This window comes from Penicillium argentinense (genome assembly GCF_028826775.1).
Source record: "Penicillium argentinense strain IBT 30761 chromosome Unknown utg000011l_segment0_segment0, whole genome shotgun sequence".
Classification (NCBI taxonomy): domain Eukaryota; kingdom Fungi; phylum Ascomycota; class Eurotiomycetes; order Eurotiales; family Aspergillaceae; genus Penicillium; species Penicillium argentinense.
Window position 1 is genome coordinate 993,879 of NW_026622670.1, and position 17,330 is coordinate 1,011,208.

General features: G+C 53.2%; 6 protein-coding genes across 6 annotated transcripts; 2 read left to right on the plus strand and 4 right to left on the minus strand.

The window, feature by feature from the left end:
• Window positions 1-868: 868 nt before the first annotated feature.
• Window positions 869-1,625, plus strand: N7532_011380 (blue light-inducible protein Bli-3; the record flags this gene model as incomplete). Its single annotated transcript, XM_056623871.1, has 3 exons — window positions 869-1,072; window positions 1,140-1,548; window positions 1,603-1,625. The coding sequence occupies 3 exons, from the start codon at window positions 869-871 to the stop codon at window positions 1,623-1,625; spliced, it is 636 nt and encodes a 211-aa protein (XP_056468859.1).
• A 493-nt stretch (window positions 1,626-2,118) lies between these two features.
• On the minus strand, window positions 2,119-3,869 carry N7532_011381 (transcriptional regulator SPT3; the record flags this gene model as incomplete). Its single annotated transcript, XM_056623872.1, has 3 exons — window positions 2,119-2,124; window positions 2,190-3,014; window positions 3,069-3,869. The coding sequence occupies 3 exons, from the start codon at window positions 3,867-3,869 to the stop codon at window positions 2,119-2,121; spliced, it is 1,632 nt and encodes a 543-aa protein (XP_056468860.1).
• Window positions 3,870-5,111: 1,242 nt separating this feature from the next.
• dph5 (diphthine synthase) lies at window positions 5,112-6,142 on the plus strand (the record flags this gene model as incomplete). The annotated part of the gene is made up of 3 exons (XM_056623873.1): window positions 5,112-5,246; window positions 5,345-5,469; window positions 5,545-6,142. 3 exons carry the CDS (start codon window positions 5,112-5,114, stop codon window positions 6,140-6,142), a joined length of 858 nt encoding a protein of 285 aa, XP_056468861.1.
• A 643-nt stretch (window positions 6,143-6,785) lies between these two features.
• On the minus strand, window positions 6,786-8,842 carry N7532_011383 (putative MFS transporter; the record flags this gene model as incomplete). The annotated part of the gene is made up of 2 exons (XM_056623874.1): window positions 6,786-7,930; window positions 7,996-8,842. The coding sequence occupies 2 exons, from the start codon at window positions 8,840-8,842 to the stop codon at window positions 6,786-6,788; spliced, it is 1,992 nt and encodes a 663-aa protein (XP_056468862.1).
• Window positions 8,843-10,804: 1,962 nt separating this feature from the next.
• On the minus strand, window positions 10,805-13,411 carry N7532_011384 (arylsulfotransferase family protein; the record flags this gene model as incomplete). Its single annotated transcript, XM_056623875.1, has 4 exons — window positions 10,805-11,103; window positions 11,201-12,692; window positions 12,778-12,906; window positions 13,163-13,411. 4 exons carry the CDS (start codon window positions 13,409-13,411, stop codon window positions 10,805-10,807), a joined length of 2,169 nt encoding a protein of 722 aa, XP_056468863.1.
• Window positions 13,412-15,555: 2,144 nt separating this feature from the next.
• N7532_011385 (sulfotransferase family protein) lies at window positions 15,556-16,566 on the minus strand (the record flags this gene model as incomplete). Its single annotated transcript, XM_056623876.1, has 3 exons — window positions 15,556-15,991; window positions 16,062-16,338; window positions 16,422-16,566. 3 exons carry the CDS (start codon window positions 16,564-16,566, stop codon window positions 15,556-15,558), a joined length of 858 nt encoding a protein of 285 aa, XP_056468864.1.
• Between the last annotated feature and the right edge of the window lie 764 nt (window positions 16,567-17,330).

Here is a 17,330-nt window from a genome sequence, read left to right on the forward strand (position 1 = left end):
CTTCCGACAGAGCTACGCATGCAAGTCGCACAGCACCTGAGTTACCCCGACGCCCTCGCTTTGAAACACACTTGTCGCCATTTCTACTCAGTGGTCTACACAGGAGTCCACCTTAAAGTTGACTGGCTCGTTGAACGCTTTGAGCGCAAGCTTGAATGCCCCATGGAGAAATGCTCCTTCCGAACAGATGAAGCATTCTGTAACTGGCGTATTCGGCGCATAATGGAACGCAGGCGATTGCATCTCGAGTGTCGACGTTGGCCAGGTGGCTGCTCAGTTGTGGAAGGTCGGACATGTCAGGTTGATATTGTCTATTCATGGTTGCATATGCAAAGGCGAGGGAAGGTTATGCAAGGGTTGGCTGTTTGGGGTCGTGAAGGTGAGCCTATCCTTGTTTGTGTCTCGATCATTCGACGGCTAATCTTACCTCTGTATAGCTCTTCTTGTCGTTACTCTTGCAACAATCCTGGAGCTCCTGTGGAGAGCAATCACACATTCTTGGAACTTATGAGCATCAGTTTGGTTGGCGTGTTCTTGTCGTATGTACGTGGAGGATCACCAGTCCAAATCGGGATATCAGCTCTCCGTCAGACCTCAACCCCGAGGAAGTCAAGCACACAACGGGCGCTCGCGATCGCAAATCAGATCACATATCAGCCAAGAGCTGTACCACCAATTGCATCTAGTGGAGATGCCGAAGTCATTCAAGCAGCCCTGATCCGGATCCAATCGCTGACGTCACAACGACGTTGCCCGCGCAAACAGGCAGTTGGTTGTTCCCCAACTACATTACTATATAAACCCAGGGTACTCACCATTCCTCTACGCCAATTCTTTGGATTTACGAATCTTAATACGAAATTTCAACATGTCTGCCGACGCAACCATCAACACCGCCACGGGCAACCACGCCGTGGACCCGTACAAGACTCAGAACTTCGAGGACCCTCCTCTCCCCCAGAAGATCGAGGAGCTGGTCGACTTTATCTCTGAAGTCAAGTTCGGCATGTTGACGACGAAGCAATCCGAGGGAGAATTCCTCACCTCGCGCTGCATGGCTCTCGCCGGAAAGGTATATACACAAGAACCTACTGCTCTTCTGCTATAAAATAGCGCTATACTAACTACACATGTGGCAGGAAAATGGCGGCATCGACCTCATCTTCCACACCAACCTCTTCTCCGGAAAGACAATGGACCTCACCCTCCACCCTCAAGAAACGAACATGTCCTTCCTGGACCCCGTGAACGGCGCCTGGGCGTCAATCTCCGGAACCGCCTCCATCATTTCCGACCCCTCTGTTGTTGCGAAGTACTACTCGCCGGCATTGAAGGCATGGCTGGGTGACATGGGCGATGGAGTGCACGATGGTTCGCCCTCCGACCCCCGTATTGGTGTGATCAAGCTCGAGGCGAAGCTGGCAACTCACGTTGTTTCCCGGAAGGGACTGCTGGGTCGTGCGGTCGATACGGTGAAGGGTGCCGTTCAAGGCAATGTCCCTGCCATCAACAGCATCCGGGAATTGAGTCTGGAAGAGCTGGCTGAGTGTAAGTAGCCCGTTGTCGATGTAACTTCACGGCTTTGATACTAATGATCTATAGGGCGCAAATCTCACCCGAACTAAATGCCCAACTTACGTTTTATGATTGCATGAGATAATACTTTGACGGAACATTCGGCGATGTTTCTACGATACTCATGTGAATATCTTCTGGAAAGGAATGGAATAGTTTGATCACTTGAGTTTCAATATCTTCAGTTGTACATAAACTTCATATCGCCTGGCTAGATAGCGAATCAAGAAGATAAGACAACACATCAAGATAGAAAACACTGGTAGAGATGACCGATATCTCGAATTCCACTTCCTTCACATCGCTTGGGAAGTAGCGAATTAAAAAGACAAGACAACGCGTAAGGATATGACAAAAATCATGAAAACACCGACAAAGGAGGCTTCCGGGTGCATGGTGATTAAATATATGTTCGAAGCTCACATTCCACCCATAACTGAACATTTCCCGAAACCTTGGGTATCATTTATCAAACTTGGCGCTTGATACGTCGCTAGAAACACCGTACACCGTACTTCCTGAGCAAGAAAGAAAAAGCCGAGATTAAATCTAGAAAAGCGTCCGTCAGTCAAACAACTCAGACATGTGGATGTAGGTGACGTAAGTATACTAACCAATCGAAGGGGTAGACGAGCAGGGATGCGCCCATTGTGAAGAAGCATAGCGATCGACTTCTGAGGGATGGCCTGCAATTTGCGATAGGCTTCGCGAATGTGACGTGGCTCGATAGGCGTGCGGCCCTCCTCCGGGGGATCGAAAAGGCCGGTCTCGCGCTTGCGCTTCTTGGAATTGTCACCAGCGTTGTCGCCGCCGCCACGGTTGCGTTCGTGGTCTTCGCGTAGTTTGACCTTCAAAGCCTCCTCAGTCAAGGTCTGGACAATCTCAAAGGTCAAGAAACCCAGAATATCGACAATGTCGTCATTTGGTTTGGACTCGGTCACGATGCCGAAGCCGGCCCATTCGCGAAAACGCTTGCTCTTTCGGTAGGTGAATGAGGCCTGACGACACTCGGACCAGAAGACGTACTCCTCCTTAGTCATGTGCCTGGTGCGCTCATCGGCAGCGGCCAGACGCTGAAGAGTAGCATAGTTTTGTTCTTCCTCCTCTTCGTCTTCCTCATCCTCACGCTCGGGCACCTGCACTGAAAAGAAGCTGTTCACATCCCAAGCAAGGCCGATCTTGGCGCGCTTGTTCTTGGGCTTAGAGGCCACATCACTCGGGCCGGCAACGACACCGGCCGCATCGTCGGCTGCAAACTCGGCGGTATCAGCCCCTCCCTTGTCGTCAGAGTCCTTGACGTTCTTTCGAACATCTTTCCAGGACAAGAATGTTTGAAGGCGGGAGACCTTTGCCTTGTCGTGCCGAATGAGGAAAATCAAATCATCTGTCGAGATAGTTTTCGAGCCTCGGCGAGTGGCCAAGGCGGTGCTGCGCGTGAGCTTGAAATCCTGTTAGTAATTGGCATTCAAACGTTAGGTAATATCTGGACGGACAATTTCGATGACTTGTTGTCGAGTGATGTCTTCAATTAAGGAAGTTGTTTCAATAGATGGTTCGGCAGTTTCACCTGAGACAAACATCATCTGCCGGTTAAAATGGTAAGCAACAAATACTTGACAAAGGTCTCCAATCTCTTCGGTGTCTTTGGTCTCGGTAGTCTCTTTCTTGAGGTCATCCTTGGGGTCATCCTTGAAGATTTTCTTGGGGTCATGCTTGGAGATTTCCCTGATGTCACAGCCTTCCATGAATTCGTTGCATTTCTTAACCAGCTCAAGATCACCCGAGTACAGGCGGCCCTCCGGCTCAGCTCCCTCGGATTCATTCTCACTCATGGCATAATCCGGATCACGTTTGGAGCCATCCGGGTCGCTTTGCGAATCATCCGAGTCGCCTTGGGAGTCGCTCAGGTCGCCTTGGCCGTCATCCAGATCAGATTTGCTGTCATCGACAGGAGGGGAAGGAAAAGGGAGGCGGCGGTCCGATTTGATTGCAGGGTCGTCACAACTCAAAGTATTGAGCCAGTCCTCATAAGTCGCAATGTAAATTGCGGCCTCTTCGTTTTCGGGGCTCAATTCACGGGAGGTTCGAAGGGGCTTGAGAGTGTCGAAGTCACTGCCAGTGGTTAAATCTTCCGAGTCGCTAATCCAAGCAGTGGTATCATCGCTTTCAATGGACTGGGCCAAGTGGTCCTTACCTTCGGGCTGCGCAGCGTCCCTGGGTCGAAGGTGCAGGGTGAAGCCAGTGAGATAACGGTGGCCCACATTTTCACCTTCGCTCGGAGCGTGAGATGACATTGTGAAAGCAGGCGATCTTGCGGAAATCGGCGTTGAAGATTCGAAGCTCGTTTCAGGTGCTGAATTACTTCTCTCAGAGAGCGAAAGGGAGGGGCAAATTACAGCGTAATTTGACTTGAACGAAATTGGAAGAGGCGTAGAGTTGTGTGGTGTCCACAATGCTCTCTGAGGGCGAGGAGAAAGAAGCGAAGCAGAAGGGTGGAGGACCGATACTGCAAGAGTGTGCAGTTTGGGGTCGGTCCTTGGAAGATAACAATGCGGCAGCGAGTCAATATCCTCTGGCGTGGACGGTTTTTTGGATACGCGCGTAACGAAGGCGAGAGGATGCAAGAGGAAGAATAATTGGCGAACGCGATGGTGGACATAAACAAAGCGCGGTAGGCCCCTACGCCCAGTAGACAGAACCTACTAGAAGGTAGGTACGGCGGGCGCCTTGTGGTGGGCAGATCGCCTCGGCCGTGGACGCAGTTTCCTATTCCGCAAGCAACGCCACGGATTGACTTCATCTCGATGCTAGCAAGCACGGCTTCAACCTCTTCGGCCACCCATATATGGAACGTTGAAAGTCGTATCGATACGCATGTCATGGGGATCATGCGCATGAGGACAAGGGTCGTTTCATTTTGTATATAGACGCAGCAATTTTGGCCATGACGCATTCCGGAAGAGATCCCCCAGCTTCCACCGAGAAAGAGCTTCAAGATCTAACCTAGGACACAAGGCGCCCTGGAATTGGAGACCTTTGGGTTCTCCCAAAGCATGCATGATCGACAATAGGACAGCACCAAGCATGACCAAGTGTTAGGAGACGGAGGCCTCGAGGGACCGAAGAGACAGAACCCTACCTATGAAACTAGATGGAATGGATTTGATGAACTTACCTGCTGGATCTCCTGCCGATACTTCGGCTGGCGATCGGAGCTCATTGTGACGACTCCGACGTGTGAATGGCACGCGCGCAAAGTCAGTAAAGCAGTCTCCGATCACTGCCACGTTGCGAATGAGGACAGGGCCCTTGAAGGTCTCGGTGAAGAAAGAGACGGTCGGTACCTGGAGTCCGGGGGGAGGTTCAACTGATTGCTCAAGCGATACGCGATAAGCGGAGTTTTCCTTTTTCCGGCTGGGCGGTCATCGACGGCGACCCGAGGCGGTGGGATTCTGCCGCGGGGTATGCAATTATTTCCACCTCAGACGAATACATTGCACACCAATTACTGCAATTTTGCTTCCCAATTGCCCAACATGCTGCACCTTGTAGGCCTGGGCCTCGCCGATGAGAAGGACATTACTGTCCGCGGACTGGAGATTGTGAAGAAGGCGGAGCGGGTCTATCTGGAGGCCTATACGGCCATTCTGCTGGTGGACAAGGCGAAGCTTGTGCGTGGGATCACCGATACCATTCTCCCATTGCTCAGTAGCAATGGACTTTTCTAGATGGACCAATCTTGCTAACTCATCCCCCTTTCACTCTATAGGAAGAGTTCTATGGCCGTCCCGTCATCGAAGCCGACCGCGAGCTCGTCGAGAGCGGCAGCGATGACATTCTCGCTGGCGCCGATAAGGCGGACATTGCTTTTCTCGTTGTTGGAGATCCATTCGGGTATGTCATACCTTTTGCTTCACTCTTCTTTGAGTTTCTCATGTGGACAAGGAGTACAATACTGACAATGAACAGCGCAACAACCCACACCGACCTTGTTCTCCGCGCCCGCGAACTCGGCATCCAGACAAACGTCGTCCCCAACGCCTCCATCATGTCCGGAATCGGCTGCACCGGTCTGCAGCTCTACAACTTCGGTCAAACAGTCAGCATGGTCTTCTTCACTGAGAACTGGAAGCCCTCGTCCTTCTATGACAAGGTCCGCGAGAACGTCCAGATCGGTCTGCACACGCTCGTCTTGCTCGATATCAAGGTGAAGGAACAATCAATGGAGAACCTGGCTCGCGGCCGCCGCATCTTCGAGCCCCCGCGCTACATGACCGTTGCGCAGTGTGCGTCGCAGCTTCTTGAGACCGAGGAGACGAGGCAGGAGGGTGTTTACAAGCCGGATAGTCTTGCGGTTGGTGCGGCGCGCGTTGGTGCCCCCGATCAGAAGCTTGTTGTTGGTACATTGGAGGAATTGAGTACAGTTGAGATGGGCGCGCCGCTGCACAGTCTTGTTCTTCTGGGTCGGAGGACGCATGATCTTGAGCGGGATTATATTCGGCAGTTTGCTGTTGATGGGAAGACTTTTGATGCTAGTTATCAGAAGTACTATGGGGCTTCTTCATGATGAGCTGCCCTGTTTGTATAGATTAACGAAGTCCAAGTTTAGATGTCACAATTGATGAAGATACAGAAGATATTATTTAAATGTGTTGGCAATGATTGGAAGAGTAGAACTGAAATGGTCTATTATGACTTGGATATAGCAAAAGAGGGTTCAGTCCATTCAAAAAGACAACCCATGAAAATGCATCCGCCTGAATGGTTACCACCAGTCAGACTGACGGAATCTCTATATTTTATGGCCCAAGATGCCATACTGCCCCATCACCAGCTCGGTTGATAGGTCGAAATGTAAAGACAAATGAAACAGGAGTACAGAACGCCGCAACATTGAAAGCAAGACACAAAAATGCCATGCGGAGATAATAATAATAATGCCCACAAAGAGATGGTATCCAAGACAATATGGCAAACAAGCAAGCAAGACAAAAGGTATAGGTCTAAATGCATGAAGATCCCTGACCTCTATCCGCTGCGAGGAGGCAAAGCATGATTCTCCGGTTGGAGAAACCAAGCTGTCCCCACCGAAGGTAAAGGCAAATGAAATCAATAAAACAGCCCACCAGACAGACACCAGATGACATGCAAAAGGAGGTCGAAGCAATATACAGTTCAAACGAAGAGAACAAAAACGTCACACATCACATTCAGTGCTCTTGGTACTCGTCCTCCTCTCCAGGAAGAAGGACCTCATGACCAGAGCCCTCGTACACAAAGACGGCAGCGGCACAGCCAAAGACGGACACCAGGGCAACAAGCCACCAGGCGAAGCCGACCATGCCAATGTCCAGACCGTAACCATACCAGGCGCCTGAGAAAATGGGGCCAATGGTTCGGAAAGCTGACGAGACAGACTGTCCGATACCGTGGATCGTGCCGAGGACGGAGGGATGCGGAGAGCAGTTGTTCAAGAGGATAATTGAGGTCGGGAGGGTGAAGGTTCGGGCCGTCACCTGCAGGAAGAGGACAATAATAATCCACAACCAAACCCAAGGGCCGTTGGCCTGTCCAGGTGGCGGGATGGTAGACGGAGCCAGCGAGATATAGGGTGCCAGAGCATATGCCAGCGGGAAGAGAGAGAGAAAGTACTGGTAGCTCTTGGCTGTGCCCAGTCGTCCGTTGATGGAGGGGTAGATGGTGAACTGAAGGAACATGCCAATGACACCCAGAATGGCGGTCGCGAAACCAACACTCTGAGGAAGCATGCCCAGACCACCGGTGAAGCTGAAGGGAAGGTTTTGGACCGGGGCAGCGGGGTCATTGGGATCGTATCTGGGGGTAGACAAGAAAAGCAGCCAAAGGTTGTTGAAAGCACCCATCTGGAAATCGAAGAAAGCCTGGGCCAGAAGCGTGCACCAGACGTTCTTGGTCCAGATTCTGCGGAACGGCAAAACGCGCTTGACACGGACGGGGCGAGCCTTCTCCTCGAGCTCGTAGCTTTCGGAGCGGTCCAGAGTACTGCTGAGCAGAGGGCCATCCTCGTCGTAGTCGCGGAACGGAAGTCTCGAGTAGATGGGCGAGGACGTTCCGACAACGCTTCGCACGGTGCGCGCGCTGAACTTCATGATAAATGAGCCAATGCCCGGCTTGCCCTTGCAAGCAAGAAGGGTCTCCTCCAGGCCATAGCCAACCAAGCACGCGCAGGTGCCCAGGAAGAAGAAGTTGGCTAGCATGGGCAGAGAGTACGGGTACTTCTCAAGCCATTGCACGCCATTCTCGCCGCCAAAGGAGGAGTTGGGGCCGAATAAGCGTGGGTAGCTCTTGACGGGATCGGCCAGCATACCACCCATTACTAGTTGCGGTCAATATCCAGCTTTACCTAGCGAACATGGTGACAAAAACAGGTGTCTAACTTACCAGGTCCGAACAGAGAAGCGACGTTGAAGCCAATAGGCAGAATCAAGAACGCACGCGAGTGGTATTTCTTTTCCTTCACGTTTTCCGCAATCATTGTCCGAATAATACCGACGGTACCATTAATGGCGCCACCAAACGACCGCCAAAAGACGGCCTGCGCAAAGGAGGTCGAAAAGGCCACACCCAGACACGAGACGGCGGTTCCCACCAGGCCGACCAGCAGCACAAAGCGGCGACCACCCCATTCGGCATCGGCCACGCGACCCCAGGGAATGGCCGTCGCGAACTGGGCGGCGGTAAAGGCGCCCTGGAGGATACCGGCCTGGGTCGCGACGTCAGAATCGGAGAGGTTCTCGTCGAAGGATTTCAGCTGGTAGAACATGTAGGCCTGCAGCGAGGCGATCTGGAGGAAGTCGAAGACGCGGCAGAGACCGAGCAGAGCCAATTGACCCTTCCGCGGCAAGGACATCCAGGTGACGGGGGCGGGACGAGCGTGGACGGGAGGATGAGCCGGGATTTCCGACTCCTGCAGAGCCACGACCTGCGCCTGGCTCTGGGAGCGGGAGCGCACATGGTGCGCGCTCTTGCGGACGTCCAGATCCATGGAGGTATTCCTGATCATGTCGGGGGCATCGGGGCCGGAGGAGTCAGGAGTGGAGGGGGCCTCGTCGACGCTGGCGAGGGAGATGTTGGACTCGCGGCGGCGGCGAGGGGGTTGAGAGTCGGACGATTCGCCCACGTTGCCGGATCCCTGGGTTAGATGGTTATAGCCACTCGACCAGGAAGTCGTACGCGCGTGGCGGGCATTGTTCGTTTTATGGGGTTGGTGCTGGGACCTGGCAGGCATGGAGGAATGTGTATGTAAGCCGGGACAGGACCGGCAGAGGGGGTCAAAGTGGGAATCGCCGACGTCAGGCACGGTGGGAGCGGTTGCGCTGGGGCGTTTCACTGGTAATTTTGCGCGTTCTGGCGGTTATAATTGGCTCCCTAGGGATGAGACTTTTTAGTTTTGGAGAGGAGGAGAAAGAGAGGAGTACGGAAGGAGGAAGGGCGAGGTCAGGCGCGTCCAGCGGCCTTGGATCATCCTGCGTTTTGTTATTCTGTTATTACCGAGTACAATTTGTACCCAGTAGATGAAGGGGTCTGGAATCGACCATGCTTTCTGTACTTAATTGCGGTTCCACTTGGTGCTGGAACTCTATACATTCGATCAACGATTCTGCGAGTATGTTCTTGGGGGCATGAAGATGCGCGAATCGCTCTCTTCTGGAGCCTCATTCTGAGATACAATCGATCCATCACCACCAGCAGTATGATCCTTCAATGCAACCTCTCTCACATCCTTGGTACCTTTGGGTGTATGCATAGATGTACCTCGTATCACCTACCTCATCCGGAACGCTCCTGTTACGCGCTAATCGGTACTGGATACCGTATGTAATGTACGATCGACACGACAGCCGGGCTTGCGACGCCGCCCCACTGCTTTCTCTCTTCTTCCTCGCTGCTTCTGGCCGACCGAGTCCACCTCCTCCACCTCCTCCACTTCCTCCACCTCCCCGTAACTCGACTAGCAGCGTCTTGGCAACGAGACGAACCGTGGTGGCGGCCCTTCGCCTTCGCTGTCCCGGTTCCGGTCATCGTTATCTACGTAAGAAGCCCGGCGTAGCGGGCTTAGCGCCGGCCCCAGAGGAGATTAGGAAGCCTTCTCAGCTCGACCATCGACCTAGAGATGCATCAGAACAGCAGCGAGGGAGTCAGCCACTGACGAATGACGACGATGTGGCCACCGTGTACGCACGACAGACGACGCAGCACAAACAGAATGAGCGTGTCTGGGTGACGAGGATCTTGCCAGTGTCATCTAATAAGATTAAATGACGATCAAGATCCATCCACGCTGCTCAGCCACCCCGACGCCCACGGGGACTGGCGAGTGCAAGTCCCCTGATAAACATGATAGTACCGAACTAGGAGATTCTCGCTCAATCCTGGAGAGGCAATTGATTCCTGCCTCATCCGGCGAAGATCTTCTGCAATCTCTGTTCTCTGATGTCAAAGAGCGTTTTTACTCCGGCGCTCCTACACGGACGTCCCAGCTTGAGACAGTTCCCCTGCGTTTCAGGACCATCCGTGATGTATCAGCTACAGTGAAGCAGTCGGGCAATCAACATAACCAGGGGCTATCCGTTGCCAAGAACCTTCTAATTAGAAATGCCAAAAAAAAAAGGAAAAATTTAGAGCCAAAAAGCCTTTGTTGAGCGTTACGGAAAGCTTACTTCTCTGCCTTGACCACTTTCCCTCTACATGCAGCGCCCGACGGAAAGAGCATGGATGATCAGGGATTCAGATCCCCGTGGGCTCTCCGACGGGCCCCTGCGGACCAATGAGGCTGTCACGACTCTATTCGATCTGGACTGATTACTCCCTGAACCACCTTATGTCGCCGGGGCCAACGCAAGCCATAGCACATAGGAAAATATCGTGCGCGGCGCAAGGACGCGTACGGCTATGGCTATACGAACTACGGCGGCAACGCGAGGATTGGCTGGGTGAACGCACCAAATGCAGCAGCGCCGGGTAGCTCGGCTTTAGGTATCTCGGGTATTCGTATTTCGGTAAAGATCGCATTCTAACAAGAGCGTCATCGTGCACTGTGAGAGCCCGAGGGGAGTCCATGCGATGGGAGATATGTATGTGTCGGAAGATGAGACAATATGAAAACAAAGATGAGCTGGCCAAGCAATGCAAAAGTGGGAATACCTCGGAATATGGAGAGACGAAAAAAAAAATAAACAAAAGAGGGGCGCTATTCACTCCGCTCACGCTCGCGTTCGCGCCCCAGTGGACTGCGATCTACGAGCGGGAAATAATGCGTCTCAGCTGCGGTGGTCCACCGCCGCCAATTCCACCAGGGAAGAGCGGCTGTTTCCAGTGGAGATTTCCGCTCGGAGAACCCGTTCAGCGGCTCCGATGAGTCCGCATCTGCATCGCCATCCAACCGGTCCAGCCGTTGTAGTTGACGCCGTTGATGACGGCGATAGACGAAGTAGACTCCAATAAGAGCTGGGCAACAGGCAAGAGCAACGACACCCCAAATAAGAAGAGCTAGAGTGAACTGGTCAGCACAGCAATGAGGACATCGGCAAAGGGAAATAGAGATGGATCTATAAGAAAATACGAGGGGAAGAGGGGGTTCGCTTACTGCGTGTACTCCACTTCGCGGGATAAACCATAGCACCTGTTGTATGAGGGAAGCCTGAAGGGTAGGTCCAGATGGCACCGTCGTGCTCTGGATCAACCCACGGCACGGTATTCACGCCCGCAGGCGGGATGAGAGGTTCAGCGAGATCCTCGCCCGGGAATCCAAATCCGGGCGCATCAAGACATGTTTCGTCTTGACAGAAGTCGCGCAGCTCGGGTGATGGAACGAAGGTATACCTCTGCTCGGACTTGCCCAAAACAACACCGTTCTTATCGACGGCCTCAGCTCGGGTCCAGACATAGAAGCTGGCGTTGGTGTATTCGGTCTCAAAGCCGGTCTTGTTGACCTGGTCCAAGTAGGTCCAGGGCCCAGTCATGTTCTGGGCGCCGAAGAAGCGCCAACTTTGGACGCGAGTGGCACCATTCCAGCTCACGTAGAAGGTGGTGGGAGAGAAAGGTTCGGGGGTTCGAGAATAGGCCCAGAGAGCAGGGGAATCCGTGGGGTTGCCCTCCCACTCGAACTTCTGGGCACGGTAGTTCATCAAGTCGTTGCCAGAGACGTGGGCCCAGAGCACCAGATTTCCTTCTTCATCATGTTCGGACACATAGGGGTTATTGCCCCATCCCATGAAAACGTTCTTGTTCGGCAGGAGCTGCAAGTTTCCTTGGCTCGAGCTGACCAAGTCACTGATATGGGGTTTGTAATCGTGAAGCTGAAGAGCGGTGTTCTCCACATGATCGATGAGGATGATCATACCCCCGGAGTAGGAGTGTGTCTGATTGAAGCCATTATACCCGTTATTATAAAGAGAAACGACCGAGTGGGTAGCGTTCTCGAACAACCAGCGCGCATCGTGCTGCTGCGAGAAGCTAAAGTTGATATTCCGGAACGTTGGCTGAGACCCATGCAGTCGCCAAACAACAGATCCATCCTTTCCAGAAATCTTATAAATGGCGCACGTATGGCGCGACGAGATCAGGTAGTCGCCATCCTTGTTCTTGTCGATCGAGTTGATATGGAAATAATCCCACGGCTCATGAACGTTCAACCCCGTTCCCGAGGTATCCGTGTGCCGCGGCCATGTGTAACTGTTGGACGGGTCGACATGGTCCAGCGAACGCCATTCAAAAAGCACCTTGCTGGTCTCCACGTCGACTTCCTGGAACACACTCTCCATCAACCAACCAACACCGGTCTTGATGTTCCACGGCGTCATGTCAAATTGACGTTGTTGGTAGACCGTCATGAGCGCGGTTTTACCGTCGTTAATCGGAAGAAACTCGTGCATGTCGCTGGAGGCCATTCCGCCACCGGGCTGTACAGACCGCACGATGCGATAGCTGTTATCCAAGATCAGGCCATGTCCGCGACAGTATCCTTTCTGCTGGTTGCCCTGAAACAGGCACAGGTGATCGGCGCCCTTATACTGGCAGACGTGCATGCCATGGGCATTGCCGGGCCCCGAGGTACCCCAGCCGCTCCATACTAGCTCCTAAATATGCGAAACCCCGCGGTCAGTCTCGATGCGCTAATGGTGGCAAGTTTGGGACGCAGCTCGAATCAATTGGCGCACATACTCCATCGTTGTCAAAGATATACGGGCCGGGATTATCGACCTCGTAGGGTGTAATAAAGATGTATCCGGGGCTCAGCTTCTCGGGATCGCTTTTCTCAATGGAAAAGAGGGGAGGGTAGATGTCCGGTCGCTGCAAGACGGACGCACGGGTTAGTTTGATAGGAGGATATTTCGCGCGACGCAGAAATCATGAAAAAGGCTCCGAGGGATTGCGCGATCCACAAGCACGCATAACTGAAGGGCGACCACGAACCGACTTATAAAAGGCTGTCTGCTGCGCGACTGCATGAGCGGCGCATAGCAGCAGACCCAGCAGTATGGGGAGGGAGCAGGGCCTCCCTAACGAGCGAGTAGTGGCGACCATGGGATCCTCCTCTTCACATCACTCCCAGGAGGAATGGCGAACGACTTTCAGAAGGGGTAGAAAGAGACGAAGGCATGCAAGGAGGAATTCGCGGGCCCTTAATGCAGAGGGGGAAAGAGTACGAGTCCGCTCCACTGCTGTCACTCCAGCGGAGAACCACAGCTCCACTCGCCATGCGGATCTGCAACCTCATTGGGCACTGCCCATCGATGAAGGTGAAACCCACGGGGGACTGGCCACCCAGCGGCCCCGGAAAGAAAGGGTTAAGCATTTAGAGTTGAAGCAAGTCTGCTTGCTGCCAAGCCCGGGTAATGCCAGCGGGGATCGGATGGAAACGAGATCGGATTGCCTGTGCGGCCTCGTGGGTTAATCGCATTCGCATAGATAGGGTTCAACAGGGTCTACGACAATGGGGCCCTCAACTCGAACAGGGTTTGCGGTTTGCACCTCGTCGGGTTCGGGGTGGATGAAAACGTATGGTACGGTAAATTGGCTGGGCCGCGTCATACCTGCGCGGCTAAACAGAAACCAGGGGGAGGCCAGAGCTGTGCACCGCCTACAAACTCAGGGGCCGTCTCTCTGCAGTCAAAAGTCAAAGGGTGTGGAGAGCTATAAGACGGATGATCTGATGTCGACATACCTGAAGGTATTCTTCCGATCTCTACTATCGATGGGAGCCTTGCGTCGATTCGCAACGCGGCCACGCCTGACGAATCCGACTCGCCACACCTCAATCGGGGAAACAGCCACGTGCGTGTGGCTGGTGTAGCTGGTCGCCCTCCCTCTTGCAGACTAGTGTCGTTACAACTTCAATACAATTCTGTACGGGCCCATACAATGAATACCACCGTCGACGGCAGCGAAAACTCCCCTCCATTAGGCCAAATCTAGGCCGAGCTCTACTACCATGCATAAGAAGTGCATACACTGTGGCTGGACTAGAGGCAGGATTCCTGCTCTGAATCTCTCAAAGGAGAGACTTAAGACCAAACGTCGACGGAGTATTGCTTCGGCCTATGTAATGGGATAAAATACACTCTGGATGAGGATCTTTCCAACCACTTCTGGCACTCACCCGCAAACGGCGCCAGGGTCCAAGCCAAGAGCAGAAAAAAAAAACCTGATTGACTCTGCGATCAGATGGAACCACTGAACTGAACCGCGAGAGTCACCGATCTTCAAACGTCATGGGAGCCAGGAAACTTTCTCCCGATAAGCGCGTCTGCTTTATCATTTGCACGGGTCAGGTATATCTGAGGGTCGGTTTTGACTTGAACACTCGAACCAAAGAGCACAATCGCATTTTCGTCAATGTTAAACCGCATGCGTCACCCTCCACGACGATGGCCCCTGGCCAAGCCAAGAAACGCCAAATCCTTTGCGGCGCGGCTGGCTTCCCACGCAAGCCAACCACGTACTAGCCCACAGCCAAAGAGAACGCAAAAGCAGTTTCGAGATTTGATTTGAACGAGAACGCCTGAGGGGCGACGGGGAACACTGGCCCGGTGCCAATCCACATACTAGCACTATTCCTAGCACGTACCTTTCCCCATCGCGCCCAACGATTAATTACCCTAGCGTGTGGCTTACCTGCCAAGACGCTAGTCCAGCCAAGCAATCTCCTTGAGTGTCGCCTTCGTACGAGTACGAAGGGGCCCCTCTGGCCCCCTCGTTGCATCGGAAAGCACCCTCGGCACGGCCCAGGCTGTGATCGGTGGGAGAACGATTGCTGGAGCTGGAAGATGCTTAGGTGGCCTGACTAAACACTGGAGGTGTCTTGGCTCCGGTTTGTCTGGCGGAGATCTGAGATTAACTACACGCGTGAACATCCTATGTTTGTAGTATTACGGATGTATGTATTTTGGAGATGCAGATTGCAAGACATTGATTCTTTTTTTGGTATTCATCTCACTCCATGTGCGCCATGAAAGAACAATTTTCGACAACAGGATTGGACGATATCTGTCCGTTGACTGGAGAGCTTGCTCCCCTGCGTCCAGGCAGGGCCAGAATTCAGGGCTGATTCTCCCTTTGAATGACGTGCTAAACAGGGTCCATTCTTCTGGGGATGTTTGTTTCGTGGTGGCTTGCATACAGAATGCAAAGAATGATGCAAAAGAAAAATTAATGAGAAGAAAATTCAAGATCCGATGTTTTCCAGGACAAATATATGTACCAAAAAGAATTATCAAAATGCACCGTAGCTTCGTTCCCAATTCAGTTGGAACTGTGCAGCATAAAAAAGGGAAAAGGGATATTATAAAAAATCACCAGTGGCCAGTTGAAGACAAAATTCTGGGAATATGGACCACCGTGAGCTGCCCCCGCTAGCGGCGCCTGCACACACTGTGGGGCCAGCTCAGGAATGCAAAGAGAACAAACAAAAAGAATGCAAGGAGCTGTCCCGCACTTCATCTATTTCACGAAGCGCTTCCAGGCCATGGTGGCAGCGAGGCCAGTGGCCAGAAGGGTACCACCCATGGTGAGGGCCTGGAGGGCAGCGTTCATCATCTGGTGGCGGTTGCGGGTACTGCATCGCTTGTAGAAGTCGGCCATGTCGTTACCGCGAGGGAAGGGGGTGTCGGGAGTCTCCTCGCCGAGGAACTCGCACAGTGGACCCCAGCCGTCGTTGATGTTGTACTCCAGCAGACGCTCCGGAGGCACCAAGCTGCGAACCTCGGCAACGTGCTCGTTGTAGACCTGTTTCCCCTTACCGGGGAAGTCACCACGGAAGAAAGTCTCGAAGAACTTGTTGAGCATGGGATAGTACATTCCGGCGGCCCAGCTGAAGTTCGAGACGAACTTGTGCTCGGGGTCGCTGACACGCCAGTAGACGGTCTTCATGACGGAACTATATGGAAGTTAGCTCATTTGTTTCTTCAATTTGGAATCAGAGACATTGCGGGAAAGAGCAGACGTACGCGTGCCACGGGTCGACATCACGGGTGGTCAGGATGACCTTTGCGTTGGGGTAGGCCTCGATGAGCTCCTTAGCAAAAGCGCAGGCAGGCCAGTCGCACACGGCCTGGCAGTCACCCAGAAGCTGGTCCCATTCCTTGCGGCCGAACTCGCCCTCGCCCTTGTACTTGGCGTTCAGGGCATCGTGCCACATCAGGCAGTCCGGCGGGTTCTCAACACTGGCGCACATCATGTGGTAGCACTTGCCGTAGCCCAGGCGCTCGAGGGCCTTGCGGAGAGCTAGCGATCGCGAGTCAGTCTCATACTTCCCATCTCCTTGCGCTTGACTTTCTAGATGCGCCAATTGGAGGATATCCACTCACAGGCAGTACCGGTACGGCCAACACCCAGAGCCAGCACCTTCATGGGCACAGTGCGGTGGCACTTGCGGCGGTCAATGTTGGTGTCCGAGGTGAAGACATCGGTCATCGGCTGAGGAGCCAGGTTGTCGGAGAGAGCGAGAGACATGATGGCGGTATGTGAATTATGGAGATGGAGGGAAGGATTACGGGAGTAGAGAGGAAAAGAAAAGAGTGATGTGCAGGGACGAGTGGGTATATGTATATAAAGAAAGGACAAGACTTTCGAAAAAGTCTAGAAGGGGGAGGGACTCCAGGGTTGATATGGAGACGATAAGGGGTGGAAATTAAAAAAAAAAAAAAAGGTGAAAAAATACCGTCGCTCTTCTGATCTGAGGTTGCGATAACTCGAGGCGGTGGGCATCTGTCAGAGGGCTGGCCAATCATGACTGAGGAACCGCTCGAGCACTGTTCGCAAGGCATTTTGCCCCCGCGAGTGGCGATGTTTCCACATCCACGCTGGGCTTGGCCGAGCTGTCAATCCTTTCCTGGTCAGTCGCCTGTTGAGTTTCCCATTAGTCGTGAGATAGTAGATTCTCTGGTAGGGGTGCGGCTGTGTAAATTTCCATTGAATTGGTTCCATTCTCATACTTCATGTTCCATATTCTCTGTTCTGAGTCTGCATAACCGGCAAATGGCGATATTGCAACGTCCACGTTGACAATGCGGCGCAGAACCCAATACGTCACAGGCTGACGCAGGGAGGGATAGTCAGGGGGTGTGGAGTCGGGAGAGGCCGCAGAAACCGTCACATCCCGTAATTACCGGTATGCCAAGCCTCGAACCGCGTATGCCCGGCGTTTCGCCCACACGAGGACTATGGACACCTTCCGTTTTTCCATTTCCACCTGTGCGGGTGTTCGAGTGGGCACA